Raw genomic sequence first — 21,681 nt, forward strand, 5'->3', positions numbered from 1 at the left:
TTCCTAACATGAACAAACTTTAAAACTTGGCACCAACTTGAATATCGATGGTTGTTTTTGTTGTAGATTCAGATTGTAGTTTGTGCCATAAGACAACACCATAACATAATAACATAACAGGGCGTTTAACGTTTCATTTGCCACAAGCTGTGAAGACACCCAAAACTGCACCTGCCTTCCACCAACTGTTAGTATTGTCTTTCTGTTGTGCAAAAAAAGAGTTCAAAAGCAGCAGATTGGTAAAATCATTTATTGAATGTAAGTCTACAACATCTAATGAGAGCGTTTCAATGAAAAATCATATTTTATGAATTTCATTTGGGTCTCTCACGGGAAGCTGACACTTATTCTTCAGATTCCTTTCCCTGAAATGGACAGAAAAGAAAAACATAATGAATAAGTTTTTGTCACTTTGTCAGGCTGATGTCAAAGAAAATATCTGTAAAGCAAAGCTGAGTTTAGCTTTAATACAGCGTATAGCAGTGTTGGATATTAAAGAGTTATGTGAGAGCAAAAACTGAAAGAGGTGCTCTTCTTCTATCATACCAGATACGGGGTTGTTTACCGCTTTGCTGCAGCCTTGCTCACGAGATAGGATGCACCACACTCTAATATTTCACCTTGTAGAAACCAGTTAGAGCCAGCCTCGGCTACACATTGAAAACTACTGATACACGAAAGGCCGTGCTCCTCCTATTGTCCTCGGGTGGAGCCCAGATAGAATAAAACTTCTGTGCACACATAGTTGGGGGCTTCTCCTTTTCTACCCATAAGGTGGTTAAGCTAAAGTCTCAGCGCTGACTCTGTACCTATTCTCTGCGTGCTAAATAAACTGTCAATTGGAGAGAAGTTGTCGGGTGGTCTATTCATAGTCGAACTAACCTTTCCAATAGGTATAAAGAACCTGGGCTGAAGGAGAGGGAAAAATTCCTCCTTCGACAGCAGCATACTGATGCTGAAGTCAAACAACTGCAGCTTGTGATTAAACTCCTTAACTGTTACAGCAGCTTGAGTTTCATGTATTACTTACTTTTCCGATTTCTCGACTCTTTGCCCTCAGCTTGTTGACCTGGGACTCAGCGATGTCGGCACGCTCCTGAGCTTCCTCGAGTTCGTGCTGAACCTTCCTGAGCCTCGACAGGTGAGTGTTGGCCTGCTCCTCCTATGAGAAAATTCAACACTTGGGAGTTAACGTCCACCAAGACTGAAGATACAGAGACTTGATGATTCTGGTAATACACAGCAAACTACATTTTTGCTGTCAAACATTTTCTAGCCGCAATAGAATTGTGAAAATGTGACTCACAGCCTCCTCAGACTGTCTCTTGTAGGCCTTCACTTTGAGCTGCAGCTTGTCCACCAGATCCTGGAGTCTGGTGATGTTCTTCTTGTCCTCCTCGGTCTGCAGTTCACAACCGGAAGTGAGAGACATTCTGATTTTCCTCACACACCCATATTGTTGACATGAAGAAAAAAACAAAACACCTACCTGATAGGTGAGCTCCTTCACTCTGCGTTCATATTTGCGAACGCCTTTGACGGCATCGGCTCCTCGTCTCTGCTCAGCTTCAACTTCAGTCTCGAGCTCACGCACCTGAAAAATAACATAGATACAGAATTACAGCTGAAAAGTGGTCTGACTGGAGTTCAGATCAGGCTGTCGAATAGATGTATCTTTACCCTAGACTCCAGTTTCTGGAGCTGCTTCTTTCCACCCTTCATGGCCAGATTTTCAGCCTCATCCAGTCGGTGCTGCAGGTCCTTCACTGTCACCTCCAGGTTCTTCTTCATCCTCTCCAAATGAGCACTGGTGTCCTGCTCCTTCTTCAGCTCTTCTGCCATCATGGCAGCCTGAAATCATAAGGGTTTTGTGTTGTTTTCAATTGTTACTGAGCTAAATATGTATTGGATACAAGGCTTTGATGAGCACCAGGATGACTCACATCAGTGATGGCCTTCTTTGCCTTGTCTTCAGCATTTCTTGATTCCTGAACAGCATCTTCCACTTCACCTTGGATCTGAACAAGGTCAGTCTCCAGCTTCTTCTTGGTATTGATGAGGCTGGTATTCTGTTATAAAGCAAGTCACTGTGAAACCCCATGACTTAACAAAGAAACAAAGTAGTTACATCTGTCAGACTTCAAGAGTACCTGAGAGTGCAGCAGTCCCACACGCTCGCTGGCATCCACCAGCTCCTGTTCAGCTACTTTGCGTCCTCTCTCCGTCTGCTCCAGTGCAACTCTCAGCTCCTCGATCTCAGCCACCATCAGGTTGTTCCTGCGCTCCACCATTGCAACCTGTTCCTTCATGTCTTCCTGACCTCTAATGGCTTCATCAAGGTGCAGCTGGGCATCCTGAATTGTACAAAGTTGATAGATATCAGCTTTCACCTACTTTTTAAAAACAAGATGCTCTGCCACAATATTCCAACTTACCTTAAGCTGTCCCTGCACATTCCTCAGCTGTTTCTGGGCTTCAGCTGCCTGGCGGTTTGCATGGCTCAACTGAATCTCCATCTCGTTGAGGTCTCCCTCCATCTTCTTCTTGACTCTCAGGGCATCATTCCTGCTTCTGACCTCTGCATCCAGAGTGCTCTGCATGGACTCCATCACTCTCTGGCTGTTCCTCTTGATCTGTTCAATCTCCTCATCCTTCTCTGCAAGTTTTCTGTCAATCTCACTCTTGACCTGGGTCAGTTCAAGCTGAGCACGGAGTATCTTGGATTCCTCATGCTCCAGGGTAGCCTGTGAAAAAGTGTGACCTTTATCAGCTGTAGCACAGGACATTTCATTTATTAAAAATAGAGAAACTGAGTCATAGTGAAGTATAGCTTGGACGTGTCATGTCTGACACCTTTGCAGGATGAGTCTTACACAGATATGCCGCTTATGTTTAGTTCTTCTTTCCAAAGCTCTAAGAAAAAATTCTTAGAGCTTCAGCAGTACCAGGAATACAAATTGTATACTTTTTCTTTGTTGCAGTATTTTAGATTTGCATCCTTGCTTCAGATTTTTATAGGAGTTTTACATTTCTGTTTTCACTACATATCGTTCTGTTGTTCAGGGTCTGAATTTTATATTTGGACATGGTGGTTCTCCTGTCACTGTAACTATATATAAATGAAGCTCAGTTTTACCTCTGCCTCCTCCAAAGCAGTCTGAATTTCTGACTTCTCAGTTTCCACTGTCTTCTTCCCCTTCTCCAGTTCATGGATTGTCTTACCAGTCTCACCAAGTTGTTCACTCAGGTCTGAGATCTCCTCTGCAGATTGTGGTTGCACAGACATAAAAAAGGAATTTTTAATCATCAGAATACTTAAGACAGATTGTGTATTAAGAAAAGAAGGACAGGATTCATTGTCTTACGTTGGAGGTTCTTGTTCTCCCTCTTCAGGGTCTCCAGTTGGTCAAGAGATTCTTCATAGGAATTTTTCAGTTTGAAAAGCTCAGTGCTCATTGAGCGAGCCTCTTTTTGAGATCCTTCCAGCTCTGCCTGACTCTCCTCATACTTTTGCTTCCACTCTGCAAGAACCTGAAGGTTTACAAAATTGTTTAGTGTTCCCTTTTTTTGTTTACCCCACATCTCACACTCACATGTGCACACAAAAATGTGATACCTTGTCAAAGTTCCTTTGTTTCTTGTCAAGGTTTGCAGCCAGAGCGTTAGCTCTCTCCACATCGATCATCAGGTCCTCCACTTCACCCTGCAGTCTCTGTTTAGTCTTTTCCAGAGAGGCACATTTGGCATTCACAGCCTCGATGGATTCCTCTGCATCCTGAAGACGCTGAGCAAGCTTTTTCCTATTAAGAATAATCCATTTTCAAACTTACAGAGTGTCAAAACTTAAATACTATTACAAGTGGACAGAGATAAAACTGAAGACTGACTTTGCCTCCTCCAGCTCCTCAGTGCGCTGAATGGCATCAGTCTCATATTTGGTTCTCCACTGAGCCACCTCGCTGTTAGCCTTGGACATTGCACGCTGCAGCTCAGCTTTGGCCTCCTGCTCCTCCTCATACTGCTCTCTGAGCAGGTCACAGTCATGGCGAGCTGACTGAACAGCATGAGCCAGGGCGTTCTTGGCCTACAAAATAAATGTGATTAATATTTGAACCCGATCATTACATGGCCTCTTATCTCTGTGAGTATCCCGCTGCATTATTAATTGTTACCTTAACTTCCTCCTCTATGTGCCTCTTCAGCTCTTCAATCTGCTGAGTGTAAGCCTGTTTGCCTCTGGTCAGCTGAGACACAAGAGCTTCCTTCTCCTCCAGCTGACGAATACTTTCACCTATTCAAAGACCATCATGTACATCAGTATGTACAAATAAGAAAAGTCACATTTTCCACTGTTGCAACTGAAGAAGAACTTAAATCTTGAACTTGTGAACTTGCCATGTCAGCGCCATGAAAACTACCGTCAGAACTAACATGTCTCCATATTTAACTTGTAAAAAATAAATGACCACTGTAAGAAGCGGTTAAGGGATGCAGGGCTGTCTCCTTTTGTAGGAGCTTTGATTTTGTAGTTTTGTATTTTAAAGTAGCTGTAAAGTGAGGTTCATACCAGTTTCAGTTTGAAGTCGTGCTTTCTGTGCACTAATGTCATTCAGCTGGCGAACGTTTTCATCGTTCTTGGATTTGAGCTCACTTAGTTGATCCTCTAATGTCCTGCACATCTTTTCAAGATTACCCTAATGAAAGAAAACATTAGTAAAACTATTAGTAAAAACGAAGAGACTGGAGTTTCTTTTCACTTTATGTACATTTATCAATCACCTTTGCTTTGGCAATAGACTCCATATTGCTTGAGAGGTCATCGATCTCCATCTTGTATTCGCTCTTCTCTTTCTCCAGCTTCTGTTTGACTCTCTGGAGGTTATCAATCTGTTCTCCCAGCTCTGCCACGCTGTCGGCCTGCTTCTTGCGGAGAGCTGCAGCGGTGGCCTCGTGCTGCAGGGTGGACTCTTCGAGATCACGACGCAGCTTCTGAAACTCAGCCTCGCGCTTCTTGTTCATCTCAATCTGAGCTGCAGTGGCTCCACCAGCTTCTTCAAGCCTCTCGCTGATCTCCTCAAGTTCCCTGGCGAGATCAGACCTCTGCTTCTCCACCTTGGCCCGAGCAGCCCTCTCAGCCTCAATCTCCTCCTCCAGCTCCTCAATACGAGCCTGAAACACAGAAAAAGTTTAAGAGGAACTTCTTAAAGATATATGAACTTTCTCTTGCTATGACTGATACTCTAAGTGTACCTGAAGTTCCTTTATCTTTTTCTGTAACTGGATTCCAAGAGACTGCTCATCCTCAATCTTACTCAGGAGCTGGCTTATCTCAAAGTCCTTCCTAAATGGGAGGAAAAGTTTTCACACATTAAAACTGTAAAGCCTCTCACAGAGTCCCTTACCAATACCAATACATAATTCTTATTCTTACTTCTTTATTTTCTCTTCAGACTGCTGCTTGTCATTCTCCAGATCCATGATGGATTCCTGAGCCAGTTTCAGATCTCCTTCCAGCTTCCTTTTTGCTCGCTCAAGATCCATACGGAGCTTCTTTTCTTGCTCCAGAGAGCCTTCAAGCTATTGAATATATGAACAATGTGAGCAGTTTGAAGGGGGATTTCAATATATGTTGATGTATTCAAATATACAGTATTTATAAGCACTCACATCGTCCACTTGTTGCTCCAGCTTGGTCTTAGCCTTTGTCAGAGTGTTGACTTTGTCTTCCTCTGCCTGGAGATCATCGAGGGTCTGCTGATGAGCCTCTTGGAGGGCTTTCTTCTCTTTGGTCAACTTGGCAATGGTCTCATCTTGAGAAGCCATTTCCTCTGTAAGGTTTTTGACCTATAAAGTTTGGCATGAAATTTAATAAGCTCAAAGTTTTTTTATCGACTCAGAAGTTAAGTGATATCTTACAGTATTAAAGGCACAAGTCATATAACCTTGTTCTCAGTGGCATGTTTCTCTTTTTCCACTTTGGCCAGGGTGAGCTCTAAGTCATCAATGTCTTTCTTCAACTCAGAGCACTCATCCTCCAGCTTCCTCTTCTTTGCAGTCAGCTCAGCATTCATTTCCTCCTCATCCTCCAGTCTCTCGGATGTCTCTTTGAGTTTGGCCTCAAGCTGGATTTTTGCTTTAATGAGCCCCTCACACCTTTCCTCTGCATCAGCAAGGTTTTCACCTTCCTGAAAGTCAATGCAAGTATGTCTGTTAGTCAAATGATTTATTTTATTTTGGAAATCTAGTATACATGTAGTATACACTCACAGACTGCACTTGCAACAATAAGTCATTCTTCTCCTGTAGCAGAGAAACCATCTTCTCTTCCAGTTCTTTCTTCTTAGCCAGAGCCTTTGTTAGGTCTTCTTTGGTCTTTCCAAACTCCTCTTTCATTTGGGCCATCTCTTTCTCAGTCTCTGCACTCTTCAGCAGAGGCTTAATCTTGAAGTACAGCTTCATCCATGGCCAGGTTTTGACATTCATGAATGCGCGGATGTTATACTGGATGGTGAAAATAGCATCTCTGATGATGCAACGAAAAAAATGAGTTGGAAATTATTATTTATTATATAAAGTTGCAGCATTTAAATTTAGAGATCTGCAACAGACAGATGCATTACCTTCTTTCCATCATCTTGACAAACTCTGTCCTCATGAGGAAACCTCTGCAGAGAGCCTGAGTCATTGTGACCAGCTCAGCCAGTTTCTCATCTCTCATCTCCTCCAGAGTTCCCAGCAGACCGGCTTTGAAGAACACCTGAGAGTCCGTAAAGCAAAAGCCTTATAAAGTTGTTGATTAGTGACAATAGTGTGAGCTACACCTCTCTGTAAACAGCATTTTTAACTGTACCTTTGTGTGTCCAAATTTGTACTGAGTATGGTCAACATCAATAGAGCCCAAGAGTTTCTCTGAGGCCTTCTTGTTGTCGATGAACTGTCCCTCAGGGATGACACTGGCATTCAATACTTTGTATCTAAATGCATAATATTTCATTAGTTTAGTCAGATACATTATCTTAAAGATGAAACAAAAAGAACATGCTCTTTAGTGCTTGTGAAGATGATGCTTCTTCTACCTCTGCTTGAAGTCACCATAGAGGATCCTGCTGGGGAAACCTTTCCTGCAGATCCTGATACCTTCCAGCACACCGTTACACCTCAGCTGGTGGATGACCAAGAAGTTCTCCATGAGACCTATAATATAACGTCAGTTTATCAGAAGGTAGTGACAAACTGACAAACGTTTAATACACACAATGATACTGTTCTTTTGATGATGAGGTACCTGGTGTCTTTGATTCGTTGGGAATCAAACAGCGTACGAAATGAGGATGAGTGCTCCTCAAGTTGGTCATCAGCTTGCCCAAATTCTCCTGAAGAATGAAAATTTGATTAACAAATGCATTAATGCAAACATAAATGAAAATACATTTGTTGTTCTTTTCGTATCTTACCCGGAACAATGCAGACACTGTCTGGAAGGAGCCTCCCTTCTTCTTGCCACCTTTCTTGCCACCGCCACCACTCTCAGCTGTCAGTAAAACAATAACAGTGTAAGGATTAAATTCACAAGTAATTAAAATTTTTAGTATTCAATAATGTAGAGATAGAAATCAACAGATACCATCAGCTGAGGCGTGTGATGCATAAAGGAAAGCCAAGAGTTTGACTGAAGACTTCTGGTACAGCTGGACTACAGAGTCGTTCAGAGGGTCTTTGTTCTTGTCCAGCCAGCCTGTAATGTTGTAGTCAACAGTGCCAGCATAGTGCACCAGGGAGAAATGCGCCTCAGCTTTGCCTTTAGCTGGCTTTGGCTTCTCAAAGGATTTGCTTTTTCCAAGATGCTGGTCATACAGTTTGTTCTTGAAGGTCGTGTCAGTTGCCTTGGGGAACATGCACTCCTCTTCAAGGATGGAGAAGATGCCCATTGGCTGTCACAATGAAATAAAATAGTTCATTTAAACACCAGCTTTCAAGCCATTACACGGTCTTCTGTGTTTGTGAATATACAGCAAGTGGCTCACCTTCTCAATAAGCTCAATGCAAGCAGCTAAGTCCATACCAAAGTCAATGAACTCCCACTCAATTCCCTCTTTCTTGTACTCTTCTTGCTCAAGGACAAACATGTGATGGTTGAAAAACTGTTGCAGTTTTTCGTTGGTGAAGTTGATGCACAGCTGCTCCAAGCTGTTGTACTGATAATTAAAAAGAAAAAGGTGGATTAGCATTTAATCAAGCCTACATAACTTTAGGATAATTAACACATTTTGATACACAATTCTTTATGCATTAACATTTAAAAATATTAAATTGTATAACCAAACTTACATCAAAGATTTCAAACCCAGCAATGTCGAGCACACCGATGAAGAACTGCCTTGGCTGTCTGGTGTCCAGCATCTCATTGATTCTGACGACCATCCACAAGAACATTTTCTCATAGACAGACTTGCAGAGAGCCATCACTGCATTGTTGACCTGATTTTACAGAAACAAATGTCATTATTATCTGATTATTTGACTGGATGTGGTCAGCACAAACCATAAATTAACGTTTCAGGAGTTTAACATGATAAAGCAATCTCATGACTGTATGAGAACATTTCACCTGTGGGACAGTCTGACCCTTGGTCACAAACTCATTTCCAACTTTCACTCTGGGGTAACACAGAGCCTTCAGCAGGTCTGCAGAGTTCAGGCCCATGAGGTATGAGATTTTGTCCGCAACTGAAAAAGAAAGAAAGGAAAATTAGTAAAACAGTTTTTTTAATGAACAAAAGAAAAGTGAAATGCAACATACCCTCAGTGCCATCAGGCTCAGCCTGCTCTTCTCGCTGCTTCTGCTTAAACTTCATGTTTCCATGTTGCATCACAGCTCCAGTCAGCTTATACATGCTGATCTTCTCCTCTGCAGTGAAGCCCAGGATGTCAATGGCAGTCTGTGTATTAAATGAAACAAAAAAACATAGGTTTAAAAAACAGAAATTAAAACATTCCTGTTCAATGTTTTAATAGTTGTGTGTATTTTATGATTCTTACATCAGTAGCAATGAATTCTTCAATGTCATTGATACTCTTGACAGTGATTTCCCCCATACTGACCATGGGGTAGTCATAAGGGTTGGTGGTGATGAGTAGAGCCTCTGAGAGAAAAAAAAATGAATTCCTGTCAGCAAATATCCATTACACAGCAGGTAATGGTGTTAAAAAACTTATCATGTCCAACCTATTAGCTCAGGTTTGTGGCCTGTCATGAGCTGGTAGAAGATGTGGTAACTTCTCTCAGCAGACAGCTGGAACGTCACTCGAGACTTCTCCAGCAGATCTGTGCAACAAGGCAAAACCATATTGGAGTAAGAAAACTGCAGGTTTTCTATGAGCTGCAGGCACATAACCAAACCAAGTGCTCTATCATTATTAGCCGTACATGTTTCAATGTCTGCAGAGGCCAACTTTCCAGATGTTGCAAAATGGATTCTGATGAATTTACCCTATTCAAAAGAAGAAGGTCGACAAGAGTTACTGTATAACTTCTTGCTTTTTTAAAATATTGTTTTCTACAATTTAGTTAATGAAGACTTACAAAGCGGGATGAGTTGTCATTCCTCACAGTCTTGGCATTACCATAAGCCTCCAGCAGTGGGTTGGCTGCAATGATTTGATCCTCCAGCGACCCCTTCATTAAGAAAACAATCCAGGGGAAAAAACAATACTTCATATCTGATGGTCCGAGAACATGATCAGTATGTCTGTGTGAGCTTCTTTCTTGGGATGAGTTCCTTTACCTGCATTTTCCCAGGAACATGCTCAGATTTCTTTCCTCCAGAAACTGCGATTGTCGCAAAGTACTGGATGACACGTTTGGTGTTGACAGTCTTTCCTGCACCAGATTCTCCACTGGTTTGAGAGGTGTGATCAGAGATATGATTAAAACACCTTTGATATTGCTATTGTTGGAAATACACCGATTAGCTACAACATTATAACCACTGACAGGAGAAGTAAATAACATTGACCATCTTGTGGCAATTCAGTGTTCTGCTGGGAAACTTTTGGACCTGGCATTCATTCATGTGGATGTTACTTAGACATGTACCACCCACCTAGACCAGACCAGGCACCCCCACCCCATAGCAATGACACTCCTTGGTGGCAGCAGCCATCCCCAGCAGGATGCAGCCCGACACAGGCTCACACACAAAAAACGGTTTAGGAACAACTCAAAAAACATGAAGAACAGCACAACGTGTTGACCTGGCCTCCAAATTCACTAGATCCCAAACTGAACAAGTATCTGTGGGATGATCCACTCCCCTCCACCCATAGGACCCAAAGGCCCCCACTAACAAAATTCTGTTGCCAGACACCACAGGACACCCTCAGAAGGACCATGTCCATTCTCTGATGAGTCACAACTGTTTTTTGAGTCACAAGGGAGACCTACACAATATTAGGAAGGTGGTTTTAATGTTGTGGCTGATCGGTATATGTGTCACCATGTAAAACCGTAGTCACTTACGTAATCAGGATTGACTGGTTTTCCCTATCTGGAAGACATCAGAATTATAAACAATAGTTAGTTGACTTCTGAAGTATGGCTGCTGTACATATGAACCTACACTATCTTATAAACTGATCGGTACCTTGGAGCATGAACTGATAGGCGTTATCAGAGATGGAGAAGATGTGGGGTGGAGCCTCAATCCTCTTTTTGCCTCTGTATCCTGCAACAACCACCGCATCGTACACTGGGAGCCACTTGTAGGGGTTCACAGTGACGCAGAACAGCCCAGAGTAGGTCTGTGGAGTAGGAGAGGATCAGTAGTGACACATCTTCCTGTAATCATGATAAGTTTCAACTACTGATGAAGACAAACTCACGTAGATCATCCATGCTGCATAGCGCTCTTTGAGGTTATACAGCACAGCAGGCTCGTTGAGGTGGGTCATCATGGCCATGTCCTCAATCTTGTCAAACTTCGGAGGGTTCATGGGGAAGATTTCAGAGTCTTTCACGGTGATAGTCTAAAGCAAAGACAGAAACGTCATTAGTGTCTCAGACAATCGGACGATAAACCGAAGTGTTCATTCATTATCCCAGCTGTCATTGGGCGAGAGGTGGGGTACACCCTGGACAGGTCGCCAGTCTATCGTAGGGCTAACACAGAGAGACAGACAACCATTCACACTCACCATTCACACCTACGGCCAATTTAGAATCACCAATTAACCTAACGAGCATGTCTTTGGACAGTGGGAGGAAGCTGGAGTACCCAGAGAGAACCCACGCTGACACAGGGAGAACATGTAAACTCCACACAGAAAGGCCCCAATGGATTCGAACCCAGAACCTTCTTGATGTGAGGCATCTGTGCTAACCACCACACCACTGTACCCCCCCCCCCCAAACCAAAGTGTTCCCAACTTATAGTTTAGTCCACTAAACAAACACACAAAGCGCCAACTTAAAGACATGATCACATTGAACAACACAAAGACATCATCTGTGTTTACATTCACTCTTATGTTGGCACATCTTTTAAACTTTCTAAATTGAAACTGTAGCAAGGGGAGGACAACTTTCAGTCACACAGTTCTACATTCAGCTGTGCTTAGAGGAGTCGTATAAGGTCATCATTCATACCTTTCCACACAGAGTCTCCACGGTGGCTTTACCACCCTCTTTCTTGACAAGTTTCCCTTTGAGGTACATCTCAGCAGGCTCAGTCACAAAGTAGGCTGATTTAGCATCAAAGGGGGTGTTCTGAGCTTCTATACGCTCTTTTTCTGGCTTCCGGAGGAAAATGGCCGCCGGGCCGAAACACTCCATTTCCGCGTCCCCACTCATGGTGACTCTTTACTGAAAGTAAGTAAAAACAAAACCACTCATTTCAGTCATTACTTGAACTCTGGTGTAGTACATCACTATTGAACAAATGACAGTGAGAAATTGACATTTGTATAATTCATCTACACAACACTTTGTAACGTCTTTGACCAATGACATCTTTGTTAAATTGCCTAAATAACTGTTGGTGCATCATGTTGATGCAGTGATGTCTAACATCTGCCACAAAAAATAATCTTAAAATGCATTAGAGTAATTAAAAGCAGCAGCTAACCATTTCTCTTTTCAACTTAATGATGCAGAAATATTAATGAATTGAGATTCATGAAACAAACAATGTTATTGATTTATGAACTATTTCAGACAATGCATGTTAATGAAGATTTAGACATTCATATATCAGCTGGCTCATCACATATAAACTCACAGTTAATCAAAATATTAATTTAAAAAGTGAAACTGAAGAATGAAGAGATGAGTTACCTTCTTCCCTCCCTTCAGAAGAACAGTTACCAGTGTTTTTTTGATGATCCTGAAGAAAGTAATGCAAGCAGTTCAAATTAATAACTGTAATTAAATTATTCTGTATTAAAAAATAGCTTACTGTACATTTAAGTCCTTGCATAAATACAGCAGTTTATCTGGCAGTAAGTGGCCATGCCCTGCATTGTTTATTAAGCTGCTGGCTCTCCTCCTGCTAATAAAAGACTGTAACTCACTCACCTTGAGTGGTCGCCTGGCAGTCCTTGGGGGCGTCCAGCCCTCCTTCTTATATAGAGCGATCGACATTCCCTCAACACTACTGACCATCCTTTATTTGGTCAATGCTCTTTGCTTGAGTATTTTTGCCTCCAAATCTGATCTCTGGCATCTTTTGATGCTGATCAACAAGCAGTTCATCACAGGTTAAACTCCTGTCAGAATTCCTTCCAGAATAACTCTTTCACATGTTTGATGAGACTTTAAACGGGAAACATTACTAATGGATTATAGTTAATTATACTATAAAGTGTTTATAAATAGCAACTTCTCCTCTTCTCATTGGTGTCGTTAACCGGATTAAAAGACTAAAACAAATACAAGTGTTGTTTTTGCAATTCATTCATTAAAAATATTTGGTGTCATTTATCTGTGAATTTGAAAGCGTCTTAAGGTGCTGTACTTTGTGTAAAAGTGGTGAGAGTGCACTTAACACATTTGTCCTACCGTTAAGTGTTTTACAGGAGTAGTAACCACACAACAGACTGTTAAACTGAAGGCAGATTTCAGAAGTGTTGACCAATACACTCACAATGCAGCATTTTTGTAAATATTGCTCTGGCAAGCATATCAGTTACTGAAGCACAGACATTGTTCAGGTCTCTTTGATAATCTCCTTAATGCACCTTGGCACTGCAGAGGATCTGAGTTTAGCCGTGGAGAAGCTCTCACGTGTCACTGGTATTTGTTCGCAGAAGGCTTGCAAGTCTTCCCTGTGACAGAGGAGTTGAACTGGGCCTAACAGCTGCTAATCTAAGCACTTGTGAAAATGATGATACCTCATGATAGCAAAAAAAAGCGCACTGAGGTCCGCTTTTTATGAAATCCCGAACTTAATTAGATTTGTTCTGTGGGGATAAAGGAAAATAGAAAGCAGAACAATACCCATATTTATAGCACTTCAATTTCCTGCGTCCTAAATATGTATCCAGTAAAGCAAATGTCAAACAAACGCTGAGGACATCTGCTTTGAAGTTCCCCTATGACAAAATGCTCTGGGTATGCAAGCATATCAAAATAAATGCTCAAAATAAAAATCTAGAGGGCAGCCGCAAGGAGGTAATGTCCTCCTAGTGGGAATAACAACCTACCCTTTGACCCTTTAAAAATGCTCTGCAGACATGGTTGTAGTTTGTAGTTAAACCCAATAAACTGTTTGTTTTTGTTGTTGTTGTTGTTTTTTTAAATGTTTGTGTCTTCATACACAAAATTAGAAAATGAACTTCTGCCAGCTCAGTTGTATTACCATGAGGGACCATGTACCATGTTTACTGACCCTCTCTGAATGTCAATAATGCGTGCCAACATGTCTAATCATCTCATTATAAGGGTGGACGTCTTGGCAAAGGGCGAATGTTTGCGTTAATGTGATGAAATTGCATTGTGACAACTCCCTATTTAGCATCCATACGCAAGATATAAATAACCAATAAAATGTTTACTACAAACTATGATATCGCTAACCCGAACAGAGATTAAAGCACCACATATACGGTATTATCTGCATATATCAACAACTATAACAGCTCCTGTGTGTACAAGCAGTCCAGATTATCTAAAAATATCAAAACATGCTGAGAAATACTGTGCATTCACAAACACTTACAGTCTTAAGAATTTATGCTTGTATAAATGTGTAATATTTCTTGCAGTTGTATACTTAAAAGTTTCAAACTTTCAAAATGACTAAAGGTATTATTAAAACTACGGATGTATCGGACTGATTTCACTGCAGCTGGTAACAGACGGGTGAAGACTGTGGCGGTCCTCCATCTATTTCTGTATCTACTGTTATACAATAAAGTGAATTGTGTCTTAATCAGTGCTGTTCCTTTTGTATTCATTTCAATCTTTGCTCTTTAAAGGCATTATTACTTTTAAGGAAACTGTCCTGTGCAAATAAACTTCAACTACATAAAGTGAAGGAAGCCTGTCTTTTATTTGTCTATCATATATCATTCCATGGTCAAAATGTCAACTATTAAACTAGCTATTTAGACAAATCTTACTGTCTTTACTGTTTCACGCAATATAATAAAACATTTAAGAAGTATCAAGGATCTGGTCGTATTAATATAAAGGTTAAGAACAGTTGCCATTTTCTGAACAACTGTTAAGTAAACATGACTTCTAGGGAGTCGTCTGGAGAGGAAACAATGTCAGGTCTCTAATAATCTCATAATGACAGCTTTTAAACACAAGTCTGAGGCTTTTTTTTTCGCCGCACAGATGAAACAACAGAATGCCAAATATTTAGCGACCTAAAGGTTCAGATGTTACATTTTTGTTGCAGTTGACGAAGGTGTGACAATCCTAGAGCTCAGACCGATGAGAGACATGTCAACCCGAGAGTGATCGCGTGGCTGGAGGTCAAAGGGCTTCAGCTTTCTAGGGAATGACTTGAGAGCTGATGTTATGTCACAGGGTTATGTCCAACAGAGAGTTGTTAGAATATTAAAGGGGACATTTTTTATTTTTCACACCTACTTGTGAGTTAATTTTAAATTTTTTATGTTTTTTTTTTTTATCACTTTCACTGTTGCATTTTTCACACAGTAACGAGTCGGTGGGGGGGTTGGGATGCCGACCTTCTCACCTCCCGTCTCTGCACCTTGGAGTCAAAGGTTTAAAGACAAAGACAGTATTAATTTTAGGTCAACGCAATGCTGTTGACAAGTCAACCGCGGTATGTCTCCTTCCTCCGGTGGCTTTTGAAGGGTAAACACCACGCTTCACGAAGCAACAAAGTTTATTGGTCTGAGTGCAAACTGTCTATTGTATGGCGTGGAATCTGCAGGGAACAGGTGTTAAGATTTGTGTCTCAAGGTTTTTCGAGGCAGCCACTTGTGTTCTCTCGAGGGCGCAGATGTATTTTTAAACCCTTTCTTTAAATGGTCTCGTGCTGTGTGTCCTGACAGATGAACTGAAGACAAGGCCAAGCCTTCAGCTTGACCTTCCTTTAAGTCAAGTGTTTGTTCCCCAAATGGGACAAGGAGCGGATCATGTTATGTGATGTGTAGCAGTCGGCATTCTTTCCTTCTTGAAAGACGACACTGGACTTGTAAAGAAGGGGCAAGGGCATTAACAGCTAAATACTGAGGACTTCACACCTTACCAAACGGGAGTATATACTCAATAAAAATGTGAAACTCGATCTCTTATGCTCCATGGTGAGCTTATTTGGAAGAAACACAAATATAGCTGTCTCCTCAGCAATGTTCTCAGAGCTCCGACATTTGCTACTGCCTCATGTCTTACTGTGGAACAACCTCTGATATAAAGCGATCATGTGCTCAGTGATATCCTGTGTTGACCTCTTAGACGCATCCTTGCATGTAATATTCTAACACAAGAGTAGGTCTACTGATGATTTAATCAATTTAACTGTTTTATAATTATTACTATTTGTATTTTGTTATTTGTGTCAAATCAGAATAAATCTATATCAACTTCCTGTAGCAGAAACGGAGAGACCTGAGCTGGATTTTAAGGACTGCTTTTTAAGAGATGCAGAGTTGGCTTTAGTTTTCCAACTCAGGTCAAACAATTATCAGTCACCAGTCATGGTATAAGTAATTTAAATACATGACTAATTATTCATTCATTCATCTTCTGTAACCGCTTGTCATGTGAAGGGTCGCGCGGGGGGGCTGGAGCCTATCCCATTTGTCATCAGGCGAGAGGCGGCGTACACCCTGGACAGGTCGCCAGTCCATCGCAGGGCTAACACACAGAGAGACAGACAACCATTCACACTCACGGCCAATTTAGAATCACCAATTAACCTAACGAGCATGTCTTTGGATGGTGGGAGGAAGCCGGAGTACCCAGAAAAAAAATATCCAGACCCACGCAGACACAGGGAGAACATGCAAACTCCACACAGAAAGGCCCCAGGCAGCCCATGGATTCGAGCCTGGAACCTTCTTGCTGTGAGGTAACAGTGCTAACCACCACCCCACTGTACAATTAAAGTACTGTAAACTAATCCTGTAAATCTACTGATCACGAGAAAAAAAAAAAAAAACATGACTTCAGCATGCTATCTATGACGTTTTTCAGATTTCCACATCGCCCATTTGAGGCCACTAAATATCCAGATATCTTATGACACATTTCTTGAAATACAGAACAAGTATTTTCCGCGAAGGCGGCGCCGAAGATGGCTGCGGCCGCGGATGCCTGTCTGCGCTGGAACACCTCCAACCCCCTTTCCCCAGTCCCCCGGTGCAAGTTGTTTTGAGTTCTTACGTTGTAAAGTGTGCTCATATGTGCTTATGTTACTGAGGTTTTTTTCCCCAGTCCCACACTGTACTCCCCCAGAGGAGTGTAGTCTGGGAGCTGCTTTTTTTCTCCTCCCCTCTCCTCTTGTTTTTCTTCCCCTTTTCCTCCCCCCACTATTGCAATTTCTCCATTGCGGCACTAATAAAGGTTTTCTTATTCTTATTCTTGTACTTATAAGATAAATGAATGATTCATAATAAACTATCTGATATGTAGTGTTAGGTAACCTACAGTTAAGTAAGTGAAGACATCCCTGCCTCTGCTTAAGTATGAGCAGGTGTTTCACTGTATGTTGTTGTGGGGGGCCCTAATAGGTCTATTTTCATCACAAGAGAACCGACATGACATGGCGCAACATGTGTTACTGAGCACATAGAAAAACTGTAAGGTCGTAACAGACTGTCAGTAACATTATCACCACAGGGCAAAGATTCGCAGTTATCGTAACCTGGGGGATGTTTACGTGATAACTGGTGTCGATTGACAACCAAGTTATCTTGAATGATGAGGCTGCGCAAAACAGATTCAGACACCACCCAAAATCACTGTTAGTAGATGTGTGTTGATTTCTGACGTTGTTTGTGTATAATTAATTATTTGAGTAAAGAATTATATAAAAAAACAACAAAAAAATAAAAATATTCAGTTGCTTGTTTGTTTATTTCTTGTTGCACACTTTGCACATCAGACAAAAAGATCATATTGTATGATTTCTTGTACCGTGCCTCATCCAGAGTGATGTTCATTCTTCAGCCTCCTTTCCCTTTAAATCAACACAGAAGGGACAATAACACATTAGTAGTAGTACTCTGCAGTTTCCATATTATATAGACATTATATTAGGCATTATATTATATTATATATATTCCTTATATAGAAATAATCAAATAAAGAGAATTAAAGATGTTTGTACCCTGCCAATTTCTCGGCTCTTTGCTCTCAGCTTGTTGACCTGGGACTCTGCGATGTCTGCTCGCTCCTGAGCTTCCTCGAGCTCATGCTGAACCTTCCTGTACCTGGACAGGTGAGTGTTGGCCTGCTCCTCCTGGAAAGTAAAAAAAAAACGATGTCTTAAACAGGCCCTACTGGTGTATTGAAATATACGGCTGCAACAAACAATTACTGTATCAGTTGACAAATCCATCAATTTTTATTTATTTTTTTTCAATTAATGTATCGGCAATTTTTAATATTTTGATTAACTATTACTACTTAAGATTGCGTTAAATCATTATGATGACATATTTAAACACAATATCTATGAATCTATTCAACAAAAGTTCAAATTTGTGAAGCGTAATAAGGAAAGATGTTTTTACTATATAATTAGCTTACAAAGAGTAAATAATTGGAAATGTAACTGTATAATCCTGTAGAGGGTCACCATTTACACTCGCTTCAACCTAACATTTATGTCTATGTGAGAGGAAACTCAAGCTAACCACTGCTAAAGGTTGCTAACACCCATTTAGAGCATAACGCTGAATAAAACGTTCTGTTTTATAGGTCTATATGTGCAGAAACAATCTGCTTACAACTTGTGAAAGCACAGGAAAGCAGAGCTGCCAGGCTAGCGGTTAGCATCTGCTCTTGTGCCTTGTCCTTTTCCAACAAACAGCTGATAAGGACACAGCCAGGACTCCCAGGCTCTGACCACCAACAAACTATCAGTCAAAATTTCACTATAATAGACAAATATTCAGCGGCTCAGCCACAGTTGGGAGTACTTTCAAATTTAGTAAGTGTGCAACCACTTTGTCTTCTGCTATTAACAACGACAAGTGTCTCTCAAGCGTCTGGGTCTCTGTTTAATGATTCCTTCACTTTTGATGTTTGGGAGAGGACTTTTTTCGTACACATATCACAACGCATTGACATGTTGTAAGCAAATCAATGTGTTTATGTAGACGTCAACGAGTCATTGCAGCCCTAATGAGATGGCAACTACTGTCAGCCCTCTGGTGTTGACACAGTTTAAGTAAAGGTGTAACTGGAGTGGGACCTATTTGTGTAGCATGTGTCGAATATTTGACACTCACAGCTTCCTCAGACTGCCTCTTGTAGGATTTCACTTTCAGCTGCAGCTTGTCCACCAGATCTTGAAGTCGACCAACGTTCTTCTTGTCCTCCTCAGTCTGGAGGCGGTAGACATTAGAATCTGTTTGAGACCAACACTACAGGGAGCTCCTTCATCGCTCCGTGTTGTATGCATATCTTTAAAACCGCCTCAGAGCACACGACATCCTCATTCAATTTAAACATTGAGGCCCACTTCAGAAAGACTGACAAGAACAGCACCACCAACCAAGCATGCTGCACATACTGAGAATATGAATTGATACTACAGCATCAGGCAGAGGAATGCGCATACTTTCACCACCACAGATTGTCTTAAGGGGATCCTTCAGTGCAGCAGAAATACTGTCAGTCAAGCTGCCTGTGACTATGCATGAACGACTTCATCCTCTTTCCAGTTTTTCAAAGTGAAAATGTGTCAAACTTCTATAAATGTCACACATGTAGCAGAGGCGTATGTATTTATAGTTGCAATCACAGCATATATTTTTAGCTGTGGTCTACTCCATATCACTTCAACAAGTTGTGTACTATTAGAATTACATATGATGGTAATTCATGCCCTCTAGGGGCTTAAAATATATTCTACATCCCGTAAAAATTATATATAATGTACACAGTACATATGGAGCTTCTATAAAAAACTAATTAAATCTTGATTAAACTGTCAGACCTAAAAGAAAAAGGTTTAGGTTTTCTTTCACTGCACCTGGTAAGTCAGCTCCTTCACTCTGCGTTCATATTTGCGGATTCCTTTCACAGCTTCAGCTCCACGCCTCTGCTCAGCCTCTACCTCAGCCTCTAACTCACGAACCTGAACAATGAAAAATGAAAAATGAAAAATTAACACTATCAAATGGCTTCATATCCAATAAAACAAAAACAAAAAAAAACGTTTTGATGCAGCAGACATACCCTAGACTCCAGTTTCTGGAGCTGCTTCTTTCCACCCTTCATGGCCAGATTTTCAGCCTCATCCAGACGGTGCTGCAGGTCCTTCACTGTCACCTCCAGGTTCTTCTTCATCCTCTCCAAATGAGCACTGGTGTCCTGCTCCTTCTTCAGCTCTTCTGCCATCATGGCAGCCTACACATGTATGATTAAAGAAAATAATTTATAAGCCAGGTGTACAACAAATACTACAGCATAAGGATCACCTAAGGCAAAAACTAAAAAAAGGTTAAACAGACTACTGCATAGATATACAACGGTTTCTAAGTCAGCCATGCTTCTAATATCTAAGCAATTCATGCCACTGGGAGAAACTTAGGATTTATTGTCTTCCTCATCATCTGGATATTGAATTACCATAAGCAGTAATCACACGCTAAAATACTTTAACATGACTCACATCAGTGATGGCCTTCTTTGCCTTCTCTTCAGCATTTCTTGCCTCCTGAACAGCATCTTCCACTTCACCTTGGATCTGAACAAGGTCAGCATCCAGTTTCTTCTTGGTATTGATGAGGCTGGTATTCTGTTATAAAGAAAAAAAAACACTTTGAAACCCCGTGTCTTGAACCAAATACAATCGTTAAATCTGTCAAGACTTCAAGAGTACCTGAGAGTGCAGCAGTCCCACACGCTCGCTGGCATCCACCAGCTCCTGTTCAGCTATTTTGCGTCCTCTCTCTGTCTGCTCCAGAGCAACTCTCAGCTCCTCGATCTCAGCCGCCATCAGGTTGTTCCTGCGCTCCACCATTGCAACCTGCTCCCTCATGTCTGTCTGACCTCTAATGGCTTCATCAAGGTGCAGCTGGGCATCCTGAATTCAAAACATTACAAATTATATTGTGCATTTGGTCACATGTTGGACCCATGTAGCTGTGTGTTTTTTTTTTTTTTCATTCATCTCAGACCTTAAGCTGTCCCTGTACGTTCCTCAGCTGTTTCTGGGCTTCAGCTGCCTGGCGGTTGGCATGGCCCAGCTGAATCTCCATCTCATTGAGGTCTCCCTCCATCTTCTTCTTGACTCTCAGGGCATCATTCCTGCTTCTGACCTCTGCATCCAGAGTTGTCTGCAAGGAATCAATCACTCTCTGGCTGTTCCTCTTGATCTGTTCAATCTCCTCGTCCTTCTCTGCAAGTTTTCTGTCAACTTCATTCTTCACCTGGGTGAGCTCTAGCTGGACACGCATGATCTTTGACTCTTCATGCTCCAGGGTAGCCTACAATATGGAACGGTTACTAAATTAAATTAAAGTAAAACTAAAGTGTATAGTAGGCTGCAAGTTTGATTTATTACAGTTACTCATATGCATTATAATTTTTTTCACTTTTACTACCTCTGCTTCCTCAAGGGCTGTTTGGATTTCTGCTTTCTCAATTTCTACAGTTTTCTTCCCTTTTTCCAGCTCATGAATTGTCTTTCCTGTTTCACCAATGTGTTCAGTCAAATCTGTGATTTCCTCTGTTGAGACAAAATTCACAAAATCATTAACATTTCAACAAAGTTGTATTGTAATTTACCTTCTACTGCGGATTAAAAAATAACATGCAGTATTTTTGTATTACGTTGAAGGTTCTTGTTCTCCCTCTTCAGGGTCTCCAGGTGGTCCAGAGCTTCTTCATAGGAGTTTTTCATTTTGAAAAGCTCAGTGCTCATTGAGCGAGCCTCTTTCTGAGCTCCTTCCAGCTCTGCCTGACTCTCCTCATATTTCTGCTTCCACTCTGCAAGAACCTGAAGGTATAACATACCAGTGAGTATTGTCTGA

At 41.4% G+C, this 21,681-nt stretch overlaps 1 protein-coding gene across 5 annotated transcripts in view; it reads right to left on the bottom strand.

Moving 5' to 3' along the window:
- Positions 1–539: 539 nt before the first annotated feature.
- The window catches only part of LOC311486778 (myosin heavy chain, fast skeletal muscle-like), a gene marked incomplete at both ends in the record, with an annotated part of 30,476 nt that continues 9,334 nt past the window's right edge, over positions 540–21,681 (bottom strand). For 2 of the 5 annotated variants that reach the window (XM_084542779.1, XM_084542778.1), the window contains 10 exons: positions 17,634–17,654; positions 17,805–17,936; positions 18,931–19,026; positions 19,677–19,781; positions 19,883–20,053; positions 20,319–20,444; positions 20,529–20,732; positions 20,827–21,135; positions 21,253–21,377; positions 21,482–21,647. In XM_084542779.1, the coding sequence (XP_084398905.1) occupies positions 17,634–17,654; positions 17,805–17,936; positions 18,931–19,026; positions 19,677–19,781; positions 19,883–20,053; positions 20,319–20,444; positions 20,529–20,732; positions 20,827–21,135; positions 21,253–21,377; positions 21,482–21,647 (1,455 nt within the window). Of the gene's footprint in view, positions 1,163–1,306; positions 1,403–1,489; positions 1,595–1,680; positions 1,852–1,943; positions 2,070–2,150; positions 2,355–2,435; positions 2,745–3,136; positions 3,262–3,365; positions 3,532–3,616; positions 3,801–3,887; positions 4,085–4,172; positions 4,292–4,567; positions 4,695–4,779; positions 5,170–5,250; positions 5,342–5,431; positions 5,578–5,667; positions 5,845–5,942; positions 6,186–6,267; positions 6,524–6,620; positions 6,758–6,850; positions 6,975–7,076; positions 7,195–7,285; positions 7,374–7,454; positions 7,532–7,624; positions 7,932–8,024; positions 8,196–8,328; positions 8,479–8,608; positions 8,728–8,800; positions 8,940–9,039; positions 9,144–9,226; positions 9,326–9,427; positions 9,492–9,583; positions 9,677–9,785; positions 9,898–10,519; positions 10,548–10,643; positions 10,801–10,881; positions 11,026–11,644; positions 11,882–17,633; positions 17,655–17,804; positions 17,937–18,930; positions 19,027–19,676; positions 19,782–19,882; positions 20,054–20,318; positions 20,445–20,528; positions 20,733–20,826; positions 21,136–21,252; positions 21,378–21,481; positions 21,648–21,681 lie in introns of those variants that run through there. The other 3 variants (XM_084542780.1, XM_084542782.1, XM_084542781.1) reach the window with 3 other exon arrangements.

The sequence above is a fragment of the Chelon labrosus genome (assembly GCF_963514085.1).
Source record: "Chelon labrosus genome assembly, chromosome: 4".
NCBI lineage: Eukaryota > Metazoa > Chordata > Actinopteri > Mugiliformes > Mugilidae > Chelon > Chelon labrosus.